Genomic DNA, 20,750 nt, shown 5'->3' on the forward strand with positions numbered 1-20,750 from the left:
TCCACTCCAGTCAACCCCAACTTCCCCCCAAGAAACAGTGAGCACTGGAGGATTGCACTACCCTTTATTCCTAGGATACAAGGAGGTGTCCAGAATCACATCCTGGTCCCACTTATCAAGGCCTCCAGCCCCTCACAGAGTATGAATAAGCATGTTCAGGGAGGCTCACTGGGCAGGTGGCCCAGATCCCTTTCAAGGGGATACACCATAAAGATGGTATTGTCCCAGGGAGGGAGGGCAGGGTGACCTGGTCTGACCAGCTCAAAGCCCATGTAGCTGAAGGCCCGAAGCAGGGCACCTGTGAAAAGAGAGAACAAATTAGAAAACTCAAATTCAATACCACTGTTCCCCCAGATTTCCATTGTTTTCCACTAAGGAATGGATGTGGGGAGGGTGTGTAGTGCAGGTATTAGGATGATGTGCTTTGGACTCAAACAGACTTAAGCTCTAACCCTGGCTTTAACATTTACTTTGTGACATTTTACGAATTAACCCTTCTGAACTTTTTTTCTCATTTATAAAATGAGGACTATAGAACTTTCTTCACAGAATTTAAGATTAAATAAGATGGCCCTAGTCTGTGTGGCTCAGTTGGTTGGAGTGTTGTCCTATGTACTGAAAGGTCACGGGTTCAGTTTCCAGTCAGGGCAATACCCTGGTTGCAGGCCTGATCCCCAGTTGGTGTATGTGTGGGGGCAATCAGTTATGTTTCTCCTCTCTCCCTCTCCCTTCTCTCTCTCTAAACTCAATCAAATAAAGAGCAAATTCCCATAGGGGAAAAAAAAATTAAACAAGATGTTTATGAAGTGCCTAACACAATGATGGTATTATAAACTCTTGACCATCCTTTGTCTTAAATACAACAGAGTATGAAGTCCTTGAGGGAAGAGGTTGTGGTTTCTGTAACATGTGCTCCAAGCATCTGGTTATATTCCTATTCTGGCCTTATGCCCAACCCTTTCATACTGTTGGTGCTTAATACATTTAATATCCTTTCTGTCCTACCGGCCACATCCCTTGAATGGATTCTGTCTAATTTCACCAGTGGTCCTTTAGTCTGGCTTCTGAGATCTACCTGCAGGGACTTCCTAATAGACCTGTAACTTGAACAGAATGCTAAATACCTTCATTTCCTTAGCGGTGGGGGGGGGGGGGGGGGGGGGGGGACTGAAATGCTGGAGCATTGCCTTTTTAAAGAGTTGGGGAAAGAGGGTCTCTTAAAAAGAAAAAGTCACTGTTAGCTGCTTCAGCACCAAGGGCCAAGGACAGAGCAGATTCCCACCTCTGTCATTCCGGTCGTTTTGGAAGTTTACAAACACGGAATCCACATTGGTCTTCTCCTCCACATATTCCAGTGTTGCAGTCAAACTAGGAGCCAGGGAGAAACATGGTTAATTGAAATGTTTAGCGAACTCAGAACCCAAAAGAAATCTCATTAGTCAGTTTTTGCTAACCCAAGCCAAGAAATGAAAGTAGCTAAACTAGTTTTGATAGCTTTTTCTCCTAAGCCAAGGGATTGTACACTATGAGACTGAATCCATGCCACGGATGGAGTCTGGGGAGAAGCGACTATAGTCAACAGCTGGAAAGCACATCCTATTCAAACACAGAAGGGATTCTTCCTTCTGTGTTTCTCACTCTGAATCCAGCAACCTCCCATGGGTTGTTATCCCTTGAACTCCAGATCCAGGCTGGTCACAGGCCTGTCTGCATGCCATTTCATTGGTTTGAGAGTATTCAGCTCCTGAATCAGCCCTCACTGGCTAGTATACCCAGCACCTGATGATGACATGATCAAATAGTGAAACCCCAACCCCCATCCCTCCCCACTCTACCATCCAGGCTCAGTCACCTTTTCTGGTTGCCTTGATCCAAGGCCCGATATGGGATATCCAGGAAAAGCTGACGGTCACAGAGAAGGCCGTGCCAATGGACAGAGGTCTGGGGGGTGAGGCGGAAATGGAAATCTAACTGCACTGGGTCCTGGTGGAGCAGGGCATCAGTAGCCAGCACTGTCAAATTCCCAGCCTGGAAAAGGAATACAAATGAGATTAATAGTCCCCTGCTTTTGTGTGCTTCTAGTCCTCACATATCAGGTCTCAGGCCGATTTGGGTGTCTGAGGAAGCAAGGAAGGGGCCGATGGAGAGCCTGGGAGAGTTGGAGCCAATGTCTTACTCGACAATATAGATCTTAGACCTAGGACCTAACTCCATCCCTGTCATGGAGTTCTGGATACCCAACGTCTGAAATCCAGAGTCAATGCAGGGTTACTGCCTGCTAACCTCACCTCAGGATGTGCTGTCCCTTTAGAAACTGCCATTTACAGAGAGCTTATTTTTTTAATATTTTTAATTGATTTCAGAGAGGAAGGGAGAGAGAGAAACATCAATAATGAGAGAGAATCACTGATCGGCTGCCTCCTGCACATCCCCTACTGGGAATCGAGCCCACAACCCAAACATGTGCCCTGGCTGGAATAGAACCGTGACCATCCTGGTTCATAGGTCAGTGCTCAACCACTGAGACACACCAGCAACAAAGCTGTCTCATTTGTTTACTGTCTCACTGGTAATACTCTTCCACTTTTCCCCATCATATGGGTTTTCTGTAATGTCTCCCATTTCTCATCTAAAATGCAAATGTCACACACAAGCATGTTATGATATAAGGGCAAGTGCAGGAGTTCTGGGTTCTAGTCCAAGTAAGCATCTGAACAGCCTTATATCCTGCAAGTCTCAATACATTCTGCTCTTGGTTCCCACCTGAAGATCTCTAGGCAGAATCATTGTCTATAAAGCAAGTAGTTTTCACACATGAGCTTTAAGGTCTCATCTTGCTCTTTCTAATGTTCCTTCTCTGCAAGGTATCATTACAGTAGGCATGGGGCTGCTTGACACCAACTCACAGCACCAGCTCACCCTCTGCTTACCGAGTACAGTTCTTTAAGCTGATCATGGTCACTCTGCTTGGTGCTTCTGCCCATCTGGAGGCCTACTGGGGAATCAGGAGCACTGAAGGCAGGAACGGGGCCGGAGTGTCAAGTCCTCCTGTTCCTTACAAGTGATGCTGGTTGGGAAAAAGAGACCCAAATTAGTTTACCTCTTAGTCTGAGGTGGGGAGAGGGTCCTAACTTCCGGGAACACAGGACCAGGCTCTGGCACTGTCTTCTGTATCTTCCCTAGACAAGCCTATTTCCATTTTCCCAGGTCAACCCAGTTGGAAAAATTCTAAAGTTCCATGGCAGCCTTCCGCCCTATTTTGCTATTATCATCTCTTGCCACTTGGAAAGTTCTTCCAAATTCTTTTATTTTTCCTTACCATTTACATAAACTATTACAAGTAGAGATGAAAACAAGTACCTTCTAGCCCAAGGCAGCATCTTCTCCCGGAGGGTGATCCGGTATTTGTAACAGTAGAAGTAATAGGCGTATGGTGACCAGATTGGGTAGTAGTAGTTCCGTGTTTTTCCCCTCTTGATATAAGAAAGGGAGTAGAGAGAGGGGCGCCACCTGTTACAAGGCAGTTTCTCGGTTCAGTGCCTCCCTGTGGCAAAGTGAGGTTCAGAGATGGGTGACAAAGATTTAGGCAGTCTGGCACCATTGTGACCTGATGGGCACTATGACATGCACAAGGAGTCAGCCCTTATGTCACTTAGGACTCTTCCTGCTGCTCCCCTACCCCACCCTTTCCCTTTAGCCAAGTGTGCACTTCACAACTGGACCAGGGGTAAACAGCCCTGCCTCGGCATGTGTTGTGCCCCCTCCCAACACACATACCACTTCCCCTAAAATTCAGCAACTAAAGGGTTCGTGTCTGACACTGCAAGAAGCTCCCAAGATCCTTATCCAGGGTCTGACCTGATTGGTTGGTTTCTATCAATTCAATATTTTCATTATTATCCCTACCTTTAACGACCCAGGGGTGCTACACATTTTTGAACTTTCTAACTGCCTTGTAGGAATTGCAAACTAACTGTCTCTAGGGCTCTGGACAGCTAAAGGGAATTAGTGGAGCTTCTGGGTGAGGCTGTAGCAAAATGGAAAGCTCACACCCTGTCTCTCAGAAGCCAACACAACTCCACTCCATCCCTCCAGTTGCCATGCAGAAATGCAGACTCCGTGGTACCAGATTGTATGATTTTTCCAACAGAAACTGGACAGATTTTTGTGGTAAATTTAATTTTTTAAAAAATACTAACTCAAAACTTGTTTTAAAGCAACATTGTGAGTAAAATTAAGTTCTGGGGCCATCAGTTTGAGACCTCACTCATCTATTCAACAAATATTTGAGGGCCTTCTATGAGCCAGACACTATTTTAGGTGCCTGGGATATATCAGTAAATAAAGATCCCTGACCCATGGAACATAACTTCTAACACAGAGAACAGTAATAAGCATAAGAAAGTCCTTTAATATGTTAGAAGATAATATGCAATGAAGAAAAAATAGAGCAGGATAAAGGAGGGTCAGGAGTTTGAAGGGGGTGGGACAGGCTGCAGTAATAAATAGGGTGACGCAAGTGGGCCTCATCGGAAAGGTGACATTTAATCAAAGATGTGAAGGAGGTGAGGGAGTTAGCCAAGCCAACATTGGAGGTAAGAGCATTCCATGCCTACACAACAACAGTGCAAAAAACCCTGTGCCTTAGTGTTTTCAAGAAATAGCAAGGAGCCTACTGTGAGTAGAGCAGTGTAAGCTGAAGGGAGAACAGAGGGAGATGAGGTCAGAGAGCTATCAGACCATCGCCTGGACTTTTTCACTCTGAGTGAAGGGGGAAGTAATTTCAGAGTTTTGGCTGGAAGAGTGACATGATCTGTCTTACATTCTGATGTAACTGCAGAGCATTGAAGGGAGATTTGTCAGGAGGCCAATGCAGTAATTGAGAAGGATCAGAGGTGGTGGGAAGTGGTCGGATTTTGTAACTAGAACGAACCCACAGGATTTCCTGGGGTATGAGAGGAAGAAGCTGGGTCCCAGAACTGAAAGAAGGGAGTTTCCATCAACTGAGATGGGAAGGCTCCAGGTGAGGGAGTTTGGGCAGGTGGCTAGAGATGGGTTTAGTTTGGAGCTTGTTAATTTCGCATGGTCCCTTAGACACGTAAGGGGGAGATGATAAATAAGCAGTTGGATACTCAAGGCTGGAGCTTAGAAGTCTAGGATGGAGACAGGAATTTGGAAGTCACTGCACATTCACAGTACTCTAAGCCCTGAGACTGCATGAGGTGTCAGGAGTGTGTGTACTGAGAAGAGTGTCCACCCTAAGAAGGGAGAAAGGAGAAGTCGGCAAAGGAGACGGAAGAAACCTGGTGACGCAGGAAGGGAAGAAGCATAGGCGTCTTCCCATAATCTCCTCTGCCGAGCAGACCCCACTCACTCCATTTATCTGGTCTTCTCTCCAGCACTGCGACCCTCCATAGAGAGAGCCGTCTGGGCCTGGTCATGTTTAGTTTTTCTCAGGCTTATCTCCCTAGTGATTGAGAATTCTTTAAATATTAGCTTAAATACTGCCGTTGTAAAGATTAAGAGTTAGCTCCTGGGCTGGTATAGTTTTCCAGACGGATCCATCCTTTCACCACCTTCAGGTAGCTGCCAAGTAAGGAGAAGGGACCCCTCCGTGTCGTTTCCTAGACTGTCAGGTTGGCATGACTTAAGGCCACACCGAAACCAGGGGGAGAGGGTCTTCCTATGGCGGCACAGTGGGCGTCCGTCCCCCGAAGAGGAACGGGGAGAAGGGCGTGAGGTGGACGCTCAGTCGGGGAGCGTCGGCTCAGTTCTCAGGTCTCGGGCTGCGGCTACGCCGGAAGCCGAGACCGCCCCCCTCCCTCTCCCCGCCCCGCGCCTGTCCCTCGGCTCCGCCGGGACCAATCCGCGTCGCCTCAGGCGCGCCGCGGGCACCCGGCGGGGCCTTCCTTGCGCAGGCGCGGGCCGCCTCCTGGCCCCCTCCGCTCCCGAGAACATGGCGGTCCCCGGCTGGGCTCTGCTGCGCGTGGCCGCTGAGCAGCTACTGCAAGGACGAGTCGGGGCGCTGCTCCGGCCGCAACTCCAAGGGGGCACCCCCGGCCCGGAGCGCGGCTTCAGCCTCTCTCACAACCGGGTGAGGGCCGGGTCTGGCTTACGGGACCCTTGACTTTGGCGGGGCCATTTACGCCCGTCGCGTTTCTGGGGGGCGTTGAGCCGTGGCGGGCTCCCCTGGAGGGGCGGACGCAGGGGGGACGGAGGGATCACTCCGCGGAGACTCGCTCACCCGCTCTCCGGCCGCCAGGGCACGGTCATCGTGGAGCGCTGGTGGAAGGTGCCGCTGGCCGGGAAGGGTCGGAAGCCGCGCCTGCACCGGCGGCACCGCGTCTACCGGCTGGTGGAGGACACGAAGCACCGGCCCAAAGACAACCTGGAGCTCATCCTCACGCAGTCGGTGGAGGGTAAGGCTGGGGCACGGGTGCCTCTACCTCAGGCCGGGCCTGTTTGGCATCAGCTCTTTCCTGCCCTTTCCTACTTTGATTGAGGAGAAAGGCGTGAACAGCGCTGTGATTGCGATGTTGGCCTGTGGAGGAGGAGGACAGGGTGCGGGATCCTCAGTAAGTGTGGGCGCAGGCGGCGGGGAGGCCTACGCGCGCCGATCCTGAAACCCTGGGATTGGACACGCTTCACTTTGTATAGAGAATATCAAGCTTCCGAATCAGACCCTCACTAATTAGAAGCCTCTTAAATGTTGTTCCCAGTGAATGTCAACATTCTTCTAGGAAGAACAGAGCTGAGAGAATCAGAGGCGCTTCTTGCTTTGGTCATCTCCTTCCCTGGGGACTCCCAGCTCGTCTGACCCAGTGTCTGTTCGCTTTGGCAGAGCTCGGAGTCCGCGGTGACTTGGTTTCAGTGGAGAAATCTCTGGGCCGGAACCGGCTGCTTCCTCAGGGACTGGCTGTATACGCATCCCCTGAAAACAAGAAGCTGTTTGAAGAGGAGAAGCTGGTGAGCTCAAAGACAGGCAGGGGGGACTAAAACCTTAAGATTTCCTCTAGCAACTTCTGTCCCTTTTATATTTAATTTGAAAATGAAATAGTGACTGGACCAGGAATCCAGAAATCCAGCCTATGCCTAGCATAGTAAGAGTTTGTTATTATTTACTATGGACTCACTTTTTTTTTTCATCTTTATCTTTCTTTTCTAGCTAAGAAAAGAAGGAAAGTTAGAAAGGATCCAGACCAAGGCCGGTGAGGCGGTGAGTAGAAACACAGAAAGTCTGTATTTGTTGATCATCGACAGGAGTCACCAACCTCTGCTTGAGTGGTTTCTTGATTTCCTTGAACTCTCTTGATTGCAGACACAAGGTAGGGAAAGGGGAAGTGTTGTGGCTGCCATAGCTGGTATTGAGAACCAGGAATCCTGGCCTTGTGAGTGAAGTGCCGGAGCTCACTGAGTGAGGCCCCAGCATGGAAGAGTGTGAGATGGAAGCTCTGCCTCGATATTTGCAGACAAGTTGGAGAGAACATTATCACATACAAAAGTAACCAATAAACTTAAGACAGTCAATTGTAAGAGTGACAGGGACCAAAACGGACTAGGGTGATTGGAGGGGGCTTTTGTCCAGATGGGATTGAATTTGGCCTTGTGGGATTAATAGGATTTGGATAGGCCAGGAGGGTATTCTTTTTTTTTTTTTTTTTTTTTAATCTTTATTGTTGAGAGTATTACAGATGTCCCCATTCCCCCCTCCACCTGGTTCCCACCCACCCAGGCCTTCACCGCCTACTGTCTGTGTCCATAGGTAAGACCTTTGGTTAATCTCTTCCCACACCCCTTCCCCCTTTCCCTCTGAGATTCGTCAGTCTCTTCCATGCTTCCCTGCCTCTGATTCTATTTTATTCACCAGTTTATTTTGTTCATTAGATTTCTTGTTCGTTTATTTTGATTTTTAGATGCAATTGATAGGTATGTATTTGTTGCCATTTTATTGTTAATATTTTTTATCTCTTCTTCCTCTTTTTAAATATTCTTCAACATTTCATGTAATATTGGTTTGATGGTGATGAACTCCGAAGCTCTTTATCTGCCCTCAATTCTAAATGAGAGTTTTGCTGGGTAGAGTAATCTTGATTGTAGGGCCTTACTATTCATCACTTTGAATATTTCTTTCCACTCCCTTCTGGCCTGCCAAGTTTCTGTTGAGAAATCAGCTAACAGTCATATGGGCACTCCCTTGTAGGTAAGGTAAATAACTGCTTTTCTCTTGCTGCTTTTAAGATTCTTTCACTGGGTAGGGGAAGTTTTCTGTCATTATTTCTTCAAATAGGTTTTTGCTCTCTCTGTTCTCCTTCTGGCCCCCCCATAATGCAAATGTTGGTACGTTTGAACTTGTCCCAGAGGCTCCTTGCACTGTCTTCATAGTTTTAGATTCTTTTCTTTTTGCTCTTTTGATTGGGTGTTTTTTGGTTCCTCATATTCCAAATCATTGATTTGATTCTCAGAATCCTCTACTCTATTGTTAAATCCCTGTATATTATTCTTTTTTTTTTAATATATTTTATTGATTTTTCACAGAGAGGAAGGGAGAGAGATAGAGAGTTAGAAACATCGATCAGCTGCCTCCTGCACATCTCCCACTGGAGACGTGCCCGCAACCCAGGTACATGCCCTTGACTGGAATCGAACCTGGGACCCCTCAGTCCGCAGGCCGACGCTCTATCCACTGAGCCAAACTGGTCTCGGCTGTATATTATTCTTTATTTCAGTTAGTGTATGCTCATTTTCTGACTGATCCTTTTTCATGTCTTTGACATTCTTACTGAGATCTTTGAAAGTCTCATGAAGATCTTTGAGTAGCCTTAAAACCATGGTTTTGAACTCTGTATCCAGTAGTTTGCTCGCTTTCTTTTCTTTCATTTGTGACATGTTTCTTTGTCTCCACATTTTGGCTGCTTCCCTGTGTTTGTTTCTATGTATTAGGTAGAGCTGCTATGTCTCCTGGAATTGGTAGAGTGGCCTCGTGTAATAGGTGTCCTGGAGGGCCCGTGGCTCAGCCTCCCCAGTCACCTGAGCTGGGCACTCTAGGTGCACCCCTGTGTGGGCTGTGTGCACAGTCTTGAAGTTGAGCCTTGATTGTTGTTGGCGTCACTGGGAGGAGTTGACCTTTAGGACAATTGGCTATGAGGACCAGCTGAGACTACAGTGGGAGAGGACTTGCTTCAGTGATGCTTTGGTGCTCACTGAGTCTGCCTCTTGAGCAGTGGTTCTCAACCTTGGCTGCACATTAGAATCACCTGGGAATCTTTTTTAAAAATCCTGACTTCTGGGCCTCATCCTCCAGAAATTCTGTTTCTTTGTTACTAATGTTGTGGCCCCACCCCATAACAAAGAAACAGAATTTCCGGAGGATGAGGCCCAGAAATCAGGATTTTAAAAGGATTCCCAGATGATTCTAATGTGCAGCCAAGGTTGAGAACCACTGCTCTTGAGTGTGCCCTTGTGGATGTATAGAGTTGAAATCTGCTATGGTCTAAAGCTGTCCACCTAGTGCACTAGCTCTAGGACCTCCAGGGAGGTGCAGAGTCAGCCTCCCACAACCAGGGAGGGCAGGAGCTACAAAGGGATCTGCAGGCAGCTACCATTTGCTGTTTTTATTGGGCTTGAAGGTGCCCAGGCGAGGCTGGTACTAGTGCCAGATTGTGGGTCTTTTATTGATAGGTTTGGGGCATTCTGTCACCAGCTGCAGCTTGTTTGATTTTAGGGAGCCTGAGGCCTGAGCCAGGACAGGTCTATTCATATGGAAAAGCTGCTGCAGACAGCTTGAGTGGCGCTGCAAATTGGATGGGGCGGGGTCTCAGGGAATCCCCAGGGTGGAGCAAACAGTGTGCTCCAGGCTCACGGGGACTCAGCTATGGCTGCCTGTCAGCCCTGGGACAGGGAAAGTCCCAGCACAGGAACAGTGATCCCTGTGAGTACCCCTGCCTGGCAGAAAGCCGCCCCCCGAGTTCCTGCCCTGATGCCAGGCAATTCAATTCCTCCACCTATGTGTCTGGGTTCCCCGGCGCTGAAGCTCAGAAGTGGGACCATGTAAGTTTGTGTTTGGGTCCTTTAAGGGGAGCACCTGGGTCTCCAGCAGCCTCCCTGTCACTCAGCCACAATCCCTGCTGGTTTTTACAACCAGCCCATAGTTGCAGGGGTTTCTCTTCTGAACTCTGGAACCCGGGCCGGGGTTGGGGGTCTGGTGTGGCTCCTCACAGGCGGCCTCCATAGAGACAATCTCCCCGCCAAATGAAAAAACAAAAATGGTACAGGTGGGTGTTGGACCAAACTGTCCTGCACCTCCACCCCTGCTACCAGTCTCAGTGTGCTTTCTTCTTTCTCTAGTTGTAGAATTTCCATTCAGCAAGCTTTACAGTGGTTCCACATGATGGATGTTCTGTATTTGTTGTAACTTTGATGTGGTTGTGGGAGGCGTTACATATGCCACCATCTTGGTTCTCCCTTTTTTTAAATCTTTATTGTTGAAAGTATTACAGATGTTCCCCCCTTTTCCCCCGATTGACCTCCTTCACCCTGCACCCACTCCTCCCAGGCCTTTACCACACTACTGTCCCAGTTAATCTCTCCCAACACCACCTTCCCTCTGAAATTCGTCAGTCTTCCATGCTTCTGTCTCTAGATCTATTTTGTTCAGTTTATTTTGTTCATTAGAGTCTACATATGAGTAAGATCATGTGATGCTTATTTCTGACTGGTTTATTTTGCTTCAGGAGGGTGTATTCTTAAGGGAGAAAAAGTGTAAGAAGATAGCTAAAGCAGAGGACTTGTGTAGTATAATGTTAGGAAACATGGCTGTAAAGGGGGTTGGGGTAGGATTTACAAAACATCTTGAATCCTCCACTAGTGAATTTATATTTGATTCTGTAAGCAAGGAGGAATCATTAATAGGATAGGGGTGTGATTGAACGGCCAGAAGCATTGGATTAAAACAGCCTATGAAAGTCATTTCATCCTGAGATATACCAGTGGCTCCCCTCTTTTTTTTTTTTAATCCACACCCTGAGTGTATTTGTTTGTCTTAGGAAGGGAAAGAGAGAGAAACATCAATCGGTTGCCTCCTATACATGCCCTGACTGGCCAGGGATCCAACTCTCAGCCTAGTTATGTGTACCCTGACCAGAAACTGAGTCCACAGCCTTTTGGTTTATGGGACATGGTCCAACCAACTGAGCCAACTGGGCAGGGCCAGTGGCCCCAATTGATGAAAAACGGCCACTTGATTAGGGACAACCAGATATAGAGTACATTCTCCTCCAAAGTGTCACAAAAACATCTTTCCACAGTATCATATCAGCCTTGGGACAAGAATGTTCTCTGTCTTTCCATTTATCTTCTCACCTGTCTTGGCTGGCTATGAGGCAGAAATTGTGCCCTTTTCCTGAGCTCTCAGACCTTGTGCCTCTTGCTAATATGTTTCTAACTCTAACATAGCCTCTGTTTACAATTCCTCTCAGACAGTGAAATTTCTGAAGAGCTGTCACCTGGAGGTGGGGATGAAGAACAATGTCAAATGGGAGCTAAACCCTGAAATAGTTGCCCGCCATTTTCTAAAAAACGTGAGTGTTCCCAAACAGTACTATACCACTGAGGGTGGAAGCGACCTATGGGAAGAAAGCCTGGGATTGAGCTTTTTGTTAGAAACAGGTGTGAAGCCAGCTAGAGTTAGGGAAAGTGTTCTTGGCTAGTTTGCAGGGGTGTGGGAAGGAAACGGCTAAGGACTAAGGTTGGTCACATAGAATCTGAAAACAGATAAGAAAATATGGTATAGTTTATTTCCTCTCAGGAAAACCTGAGAAAATAGGACTTCACTGGAAAATTGTTCTTGTAATTTTGGTCTCTAGCCCTGTGTCTCTTTGTGAATCCACCTCTCTTTCTGAGAAAGGAGGACTGAGTTTCTCTGCCACTATCTTCTCTGCCCTCTTGTGGGATCAGCCAGGATAAACTATACAGGAAATTCTAGAACCCTCTTTATGAGGTTGCCTATAACAACAGACATGTAAACAGAGCTCCTTTTTCTATGATTTTTCTCCAGCTTGGTGTTGTGGTAGCCCCACATGCATTAAAGTTACCAGAAGAGCCCATCACGCGATGGGGCGAGTATTGGTGTGAGGTGACGGTGAGTATTTTACATACTGTCTCCTTTTTCTGACTTGGTGAAAAGCTGGGATTGGGTGTTGTTGGCTATTACCTGCCCAACTCATCTCTGGGGATTCCTATTGTTTTGTATGCAGGTTAATGGGCTTGACACTATCAGGGTACCTATGTCTGTGGTGAACTTTGAGAGGCCCAAGACAAAAAGATACAAGTACTGGTTGGCCCAGCAAGCTGCCAAGGAAATGGCCGCCACCAGCTCCCAGACGATCTGAACCTACTCTTCCTCAAAAGTGGTGAAGCAGAATCTGAGGCAGTGGAGCAAAGATGAGCCAACTCTGACCAAATACAGAATTTTAGAGACCATATGGGGACATCGGGCTAAACTGCATATATATGTTGAATTCTCCAAATTTGTCGTCTCCATCTTCGACTATTACCACATCTTGCCTTATTGGGGCAGTCCTGCTCAAGAAATACCAAGTTGTAGATATAAGGTAAATATTTAATAGATCAAAAACAGTCTAGATCCTATTTCCTCTTCCTCCATTGGAATTCATTGGAATAAATGGAAGAGCTAGCATTGTCTTTAGTGCTTGCCTATCCTCATTACCCAAATTGAACATTTATATCTCAAAAAGAAATAAAGAGGTTGTGTGTTTTTTTAGGTGTTTACTGAGCTTGAGTAGTCTAGGGACAGGACATCCACATTGTATGTCCTCTTGAGCCACTGGGTTTGCTGCTAAAAAGAAAGAACACATTTGCAGACCACACCCCACAGTTGCTGTGAGCAAATTACTCAACAAACTGTTATGTCTTTGGTCTTAAAATGTACTCTCACCCTGGCTGGTTTGGGTCAATGGATAGAACATCGGTCTGTGGACTAAAGGGTCCGGGTTTGATTCTGGTCAAGGGCACATGCTCGGGTTGCAGGCTTGATCTCCAGTGGGGGGCGTGCAGAGGCAGCCGATCAATGGTTCTCTCTCATCTTTGATGTTTCTATCTCTCCCTCTCCCTCCCTCTCTGAAATCAATAAAAATATAATTAAAAAAAAAAAAATTTTCACCCTGGCTTAACAGTTAAAGCATCAGCCTGTGCACCACAGGGTTGCAGGTTTGATCACCTGGGCTGTGTGTGCAGGAGGCAACCTATCGATGGGTCTCTCACACATCAGTGTTTCTTTCCCCTCTCTCCCTCTGTCCTCCCCTTCCTCTTCCTCCCGCTCTCCTTGCTTTTCCCACTCCCTCCCTTACACTTTTCTAAAAATCAATAGAAAAAAATATCCTCAGGTGAGGATTTAAAAAACACACAAAAACTTACTCTCATTAGGTATATTAATAAAGTCATCAATATGAGTAAGCACAATGGATTCTACTTTTCTAAGGCAATCTGAATTAAAGCCTAAGGGTAAATGTTGGCTAAAATAAAAATGGGATGAAAGAAGTTTTAAAAAGAAACTTCTGTATTTTTTCTTGAACCAATTCCTAACATTTTGAAAAAAAAATCTTGGTTTCCAGACCAAAGTTACGATAGGGGCTGGTTGTTAGGTAATTATAGAATATGTGTCGTGATAAGAGATGAAGTAGTTCTGCGTAAGTTCAAGGTCCATTAGTAGGAAAAATACCCAACTGTTAACAAATGGATTATGTGAGAGACACTCAAATACAATGAGAGGTCATGCAATTCAGGTGGCTAGAGATGGGACCATTGACACTGCTATCCTTACCAGAATCTCAGAGCTTGGTTGCTGTCATCCTTTTTGAGCCAGTTAAGCTACCACTCCAAGACCATTAAGCACTTATATGCACTTTCATTCACATGAGGCCATCCCAACTAAAGAGAGGTCTGTCGGTAGTTACATGATAACTACCCAACCTCACACTTGCCAAAACTCCATAACCCGGGTCTAGCACAGGTATTATTTGAAACTTGCCATTTCTCTGATCCCCATCCCTATTGTCATTGAAATGGAAAGCTCATTGAACACAGCATCTTTCCACATCATGAAGCGCTCTGAAGCTGAGCAATAGGCACAACATTCCACACAACTAATCTCAGTGTTTAAATACTTGCCATGGGGTGAAGTCCTGGTGGGACAGATTGAGTTGGAGATTTGCATGCAGGAAGTTTATTGGAGGAGTTTTCTGGATCAACACCTGTGCGGGAATGCAGGAAGCAGGATTGGGTAGAGAGAGAAGTTGAGCTGATATAGTCTCAACAAAGACCTCAGTCAGTCCCACAAGTTCAAACTAGGATGGCTCTGCAGAGATGTGTATCCTATTGAAACAAATGGCCAGACCAATAATACCCCCACATAGACTAGAAAAGGGGCATAGACCTAGGGTGAGGTTATCAACTTCAGGCAAAGGCAGTTCCCAGAGGGGTATTCAGATCAAAGCAGTCACCCCTATAACCCTGCCAGGGTGGTATCACAGAAGGCAAAGTAGGGAACCATGATTTTCATCCCACCAGCCAGTAAGGAGCTCTCCCCCTCCATGGTGTCAGTAGGGAACCTGGATATCTGCTTCCACCTGCCTTCCCACAGGGTAGTATCAGAGGAGACCTACTGAAGAGTTAGGAGTCCCACCATTACCTAGCAGTAATGAAGTCACATCCATCATAATACTAGTGGAGACCATGAGGAGAGCTGCAATCCACCAGCAGTAACGAGAGCTCAACTTACCTTGGGTATCAGTGGAGGTGAAGTAGGGAATCTAAAATTCCACTTCAGTCTCAGAAAATACAAAAATGTTCGTTCCCACTGATGAGTTCCAATTCTTAAAAATATAATTATACCAAGAATTAGGAAGATCTCAAACTGAATTTTAAGACAATAGATGCAAAGATTGAGATGACAGACATTAGAATTATCTGATGAAGATTTTAAAGTACCCACCATGATAAAAATGCTTCAACAAGCAATTATGAACGTGTTTGAAACAAATGGAAAAAAATAGTTTCAGCAAAGAAATGGAAAAATCTCCACAAAGAAATAGATGTAAAGGAGAACCAAACAGAAATATTAGAACTACAAGGCCCTGGCCACGTAGCCCAACTGGTAATATTGTTATCCGATAATGCCAAGATTGTGGGTTCAGTCCCTAGTCGGTGTACATACAAGAATCAACCAATGAATGCATAAGTAAGTGGGACAACAAATCAATGTTTCTCTTGCTCGCTTTTGTTCTCCCCGCTTCCTCTCTCTAAAGTCAATAAAATAAAAAAACTATAAAAATAACCCAAATGAAAAATTCAATGGATGGATTCAACAACAGAATATAAAGACAGAGAAAAGAATCATTGAGCCATACCCGGTTACCCTTCAGAAGGGCCTTCAAGGGACAGCACATGCCCCTCTGGATCTCTTGCATGAACTCTGTACAGACTGCTCTGTCTCCTTTTCAATCCCAGCTGTCACCGTCCCAGCAGGAAAGAGATGGCACACATGAAAGATTTTCTGGAAGGACTTTGGCAAAGGGGCTGTTGACAGGTGTGAGAGCAGAGGCAGACAGCCAACCAGGGAGGTGGCACCCCTGAAACAGACCATCCAAGGTCTCAAGGGAGTTGGGCCATGTGATCACGTAAGAGTGGGCATGTGAACAAGGGGTTGGGGCCAGGTGAACACAGGATGAGGATGGAGGAGGGGCCACATGAAGATTGAAGGGATGCGGCCAGGAGCCCCCAGAAACTGAAGAGGCAGTGAGAATCCTCCCCTAGAGAGCACAACCCTGGAAGTGGGCACGAGAACAAGGGTGCAGGGCCACATGATCTAGGGGAAGTGGGCACTGTTTTCCGTTTCACACTAAAATAGCCCTAACCTGCAACATGAAAACTTTTGGTTTACACCCTTTTCTTACCAGCGTGGCCACACTTGTGACTCTCTCCTCAGTGACTGTTCCCTGTGCGGGTCAAATTGGTCCTGGTACTTCCCTGAAATAATAGCCGCTATCTATGAAGGCCTACTATGGGCTAGAAATGGCTACAGATCCCGGGTATAGTGACAACTCACAACAAATCCACAAGGGACGTGCTATCACCCTGTCGATAAACTCAGCAACCCAGGAGAACAACAGGAGTGGTGTAAGGATGCTGAGAGTTCATTCTTTTCAACAAGCCCTTAGTGAGAGGCTGATGTATGCAGAGCACCTGGTTCTTCTGGATTCAAACTGAATTTCCCGTGGGTGCTGAAAAACTTCGGGTTTACACATTCATTGCACATGCCAACCTGCTCCTGGGGAGATGCTTTTACAAGTCGGATGTGAGCATTCTTAGAGTTCCGTCATGTTAAGGGTGTGTGAAGGTAACATCTAGTAGCAGCCCCTCTTTTTACAGTTAGGAAAGCCAAGGCGCTAAGAGGCAAACACTGAGTTCAAAGGAGGGAAGACTTCAGGCAGAATTTCCTTGGAGGAAACAAGAATTGCCCTTCAGGTTTAATAATGGAGAGCTATGGGATTAGATAGTAACTTGGTGCCTACAATTCCGCTTCAACTGTTAACATTCAGTTCCCATGTGGGGACACATTTTATGGCCACCTCCTTGTCGTGCCCCCACCCACCACCACAGTGCCAGTCAAGTGCCCCTCCTTTATGTGCCCATAATGGCTTGGATGTTCCTCGTATCATTTCACTTTTGAAACTATTATAATTATCTATCTACTAGTGGCCTGGTGCACGAATCCGTGCACATTGAAATTAAATATTTTAATATCACTATTTGCCCTTTCTCTATATGTCAACCAAATTCACAATCAACAATGACAGATGGAAACACACACGTGCGATTGGCACCAGTGAGAGCTTTATATGTATTGCACATGTGTGAGTCAACTTAGCCTTTTCTAGATATAAACTTGCTTAATTAGACCTGCTTTCTGATTTAGCTAAGCTTTTTCCAGCCCAGTGAAGCACCCCAACTTCTCTTTCAGATAATTCTTAGCAACACAGCAGTAAATAGCAACACAAAGCAGATTATTATTGTAGATCATGCAGGGAGAACAAAGGGTAAAATATTCTACTGCAGCAGTGTTTGACTATATTCTGCGCAGTGAGAAAACCTGAAGCCATTTTCAAGGTCCACCATTTCTTCTTTTCAGTCAGGTCAAGTTTCTAAGTCTCCATTTTCTGGCTAATGAAAAGAAAATAGGATTCCACCAAGTCACCTATCTAACTACTGCAGGACTCCTGTGAGGATCAAATGAGATGAGGCATGGGAAAACGCTTCACAGACATTTGGTTAAAGTGTGAAATGTTGCCCTAACCGGTTTGGCTCAGTGGATGGAGCGTCGGCCTGTGGACCCAAGGGTCTCGGGTTCGATTCCGGCCAAAGGCATGTACCTTGGTGTGCAGGAGGCAGCTGGTTGATGTTTCTCTCTCATCAATGTTTCTAGCTCTCTATCCCTCTCCCTTTCTCTCTGTGAAAAATCAATAAAATATATTTAAAAAAATAAAAATAAAAAATAAAGTGTGAAATGTTTCCACCCTGGCTATAAAGCGAGTCGTATTCCTGGACTGAAGAAACTGTAAGGAGGCTAGTCCCGAGGGAAAGGAAGGCGGGCATTGCTACATGACATCATTACCCTGACTGTCCCTTAGCATATTAGCCTTTTATATATACAGATTTGTCTTCACTCCTTGAGGAAAGAGTGTGTTTTATTCCCCAAACTGCATCCTGAGTACATAATATGCTCTGATATCTGTTGAATAAATGAGTGAATAAGTAAATGAGTAAATGAATTACCAACCTGGCAAGGTTCCTTTTCTTCCAACACTGGAGGAGGAGACATGTAAGGAGCTCAGGAAGCAGCACTGCCAGAGGCAAGGTCCTGGATTTGGTAACTTGGGGAGAAACTTACTGTTACAGGAATCTGTAAATCTGTGACTATTTTCCCACTCCTAGCCCTGTTTCTCTTCCTCCTGCTTTTCCCACGCAGGCCTAGAACAGGCATTCTCCCAGTGGTGTCTCGAGTTCGGCCTCCCCAGGAGAGGGCAGCAGAGGCCCACCCAGCTAGGAGAGGGCCTTGCTTTCTGGATGCTGTCCTTCCTTCCCACCTCTTGAACGGCGAGACCAAGGTCGTCCTTACTGCACGCCCACCTTGGCATGAACAAGACTGACAAGGCCTGCTTTCGCTGGAGCCACAGACAATCATGAGAAAATAAGCAAACCAGACACATGAGACAGCGGTAGGTGCTGTGTAAAACAAAACAGTGACATGAGAGAGTGGCGGGGGGAGTTTACATATTTTTTCAGTGCCTGGGGAGGCTCTTCAGCTGGAGTCAGGACTCTCAGAGAAAGTGACAAGAAGCTACGTAGGATACTGCTGGCTACTCAATACTCAGCCTCCCTTAAGCAGTCCTGGCCGATGAGATGTTAGTGGAAGTTGGCGGAGTGGGCAGAGGGAAGCCTTTGCTTCCCAGAAAAGAAAGACAAGTCTCACTGCAGAGTCCCTGTCTGGTCCTTCAACTCCCTCTTGGCCATAAGGAGGAGAGGAAACTGCTCAGAGGCAGGCACCGAACAACACCATCAGCCACCACCTCCACACTTGCCATGTGAGAAAAGCAAGCCCTATTTGCTTAACAGGGTTACTCTTTGCAGAGTTCTCTCTTCCCTTCCCTGCAGAGCACCCCAACTTGGACCACCAGCCCCGTGAAGATCTGGGCAAGAGAAATGCAGGCAGAGTCCAAAGACCCTAAAGTGGGAACGACCTTGGCATGTTTGGAGGAAGAGAGAAAAGGTGGGCGTGGCTGGAGCGTGGCAAGGGGGGTGAAGTCAGAGAGATGCAGGTCTGGCAAAGCTTCGTGCCCCTGGGTTTTATTTAAGTGCATGGAAGACTGCAAGAGGGTTTTAGGGAGAAGAATGACATACTCTGACTTAGGTTTCTTAAAAGAGCATTCCAGCTGTGACATGGGAAATGAGTCAGGGATGCAGGTGGGCCGACACTGCTCTGCGGCTGACTTAGCTGCTCCCACTCTTCTCTTGCCACCTTTTGCTCTAAAACAGTGGTTCTCAACCTTCCTCATGCCGTGACCCTTTAATACAGTTCCTCATGTTGTGGTGACCCGCAACCATAACATTATTTTCGTTGCTACTTCATAATTGTAATTTTGCTACTGTTATGAATTGTAATGTAAATATCTGATATGCAGGATGTATTTTCATTGTTACAGATTGAACATAATTAAAGCATAGTGATTAATCACAAAAATAATATGTAATTATATTTGTGTTTTCCGATGGTCTTAGGCGACCCCTGTGAAAGGGTTGTTCAACCCCCAAAGGGGTCGCGACCCACAGGTTGAGAACCGCTGCTCTAAAAGCTAGAGGAGTTAAAGTTCCCTTTCCTGGTCTCTGTTGCACTTGGGGTGAACCACAGGACCCCATGAGACACGGGGGGGAGGATTTTCAGAAACATTTTCTTTCCTGATAAAAAGGGATGGACTCAGCTGGTCTGACTCTCCTCCCTTCTCCCCTCTTGGAGCACAGGAATGGCCGCTGGGAGTGCAGGGCCCTCTAGGACTGGGCGGTCACAGGCCACGGCCAGCAGTGGACAGTGAGAAGCCTGGCCTGAGTGCCTGTCAGCATCATTAAACCTACTGCCAGCTGCCAGCCTTAGTGGGTGAGGAAAATAACCCCCTACCTGCGTAAGACAATCTCCACCTGATTCTGACGTGCAGCCTGCGTGGAAAATGATGGCTAGACTGTCAAGCTTCTCCTGGGAAACTGGGGGTGGGTGAGGGTGGAACCCACCAACACACTGCTCTTCACCTACTTCACTCCCACCTCCAGGGACCAGGTCCTTCCCTGTCCTCGGTCCCCTGTTTTCTCAGTGACCACAGGTGGGCGAGAGAGCAGAGGAAAGGGGGCAGCATGGGCAATAATGGTATCCGGGCCTAAAGGAATCAGGTGTGACGTCAGCCCAAACTCCTGTATTTTTCACCTCCTCTAAGCCAGCCTTAGTAGGTGAGAAAAATAACCCCCTATCTGCATAAGACACTATAACTTGGGTTTTGTTACATAAAACTAAATCCATTCTCAGCTTCCTTAGTGGACATGCGAGTCAGCAGACAGCTAAGCCTTGGTGCAGGTGAGAGACGACGGTGACTGGACTACGGCGCTTGTCTCCCTACCGGTCTTTCCAGTCTAGTCTCAGTTTACTCTAATTTGTCCTCCAGAGTATGACACTTTCTTAATACAAATCTCTTCATTGACTCCTGTTGGCTTAAAGTCCTCTGCTGGCTCTCCATTGCCCACGTGATAAAAAACGAACCTCCTTTGTCTAATACTCGGTACCCTTTGCGATTTGTCCCCACCTTTCCCACTGCTCCACCCTTGCATTTCACTCTCTTCCAAAAGGACACACCCCTAGTGACCATCTCCCACATGCCAGGTACCTACCAAACATTCTTCATCCTTAATCCAACAGCCCTGAGAGGTGGGTATTCACACTCTAAGTTTACAGATGAGAAACTTAGTGCTCAAACAAGTTAAGTGGCACAGCCAGGACCACACAACTAGTCAGTGGTGTGTCCGGATTTAAACTCTGGTCTTTACTTCAAAACAAATTAGAGGTTTATTTTCCTCACTTGCCAAGTCTGAAGGCAGGCGCGTGCCGGGCTGTCCGGGTGCTCCACGAGGCTGCCGGG

General features: G+C 46.7%; 2 protein-coding genes across 2 annotated transcripts; one reads left to right on the forward strand and one right to left on the reverse strand.

Moving 5' to 3' along the window:
* Window positions 1-60: 60 nt before the first annotated feature.
* On the reverse strand, window positions 61-6,388 carry OAZ3 (ornithine decarboxylase antizyme 3). The gene is given in 6 exon segments (XM_070395717.1): window positions 61-298; window positions 1,283-1,368; window positions 1,853-2,028; window positions 2,931-3,005; window positions 3,007-3,067; window positions 6,245-6,388. Coding segments are annotated over 6 exon segments (570 nt in total). The 5' UTR covers window positions 6,274-6,388; the 3' UTR covers window positions 61-155.
* MRPL9 (mitochondrial ribosomal protein L9) lies at window positions 5,934-12,773 on the forward strand. Its single transcript, XM_070395716.1, has 7 exons — window positions 5,934-6,094; window positions 6,263-6,419; window positions 6,842-6,966; window positions 7,166-7,216; window positions 11,475-11,576; window positions 12,053-12,136; window positions 12,252-12,773. The coding sequence occupies exons 1-7, from the start codon at window positions 5,957-5,959 to the stop codon at window positions 12,384-12,386; spliced, it is 792 nt and encodes a 263-aa protein (XP_070251817.1). The 5' UTR covers window positions 5,934-5,956; the 3' UTR covers window positions 12,387-12,773.
* Window positions 12,774-20,750: the final 7,977 nt, after the last annotated feature.

This window comes from Myotis yumanensis, unplaced genomic scaffold (genome assembly GCF_028538775.1).
Source record: "Myotis yumanensis isolate MYYU_CA2020_CCGP unplaced genomic scaffold, mMyoYum1.0.hap1 SCAF_17, whole genome shotgun sequence".
Taxonomy (NCBI): Eukaryota; Metazoa; Chordata; class Mammalia; order Chiroptera; family Vespertilionidae; genus Myotis; species Myotis yumanensis.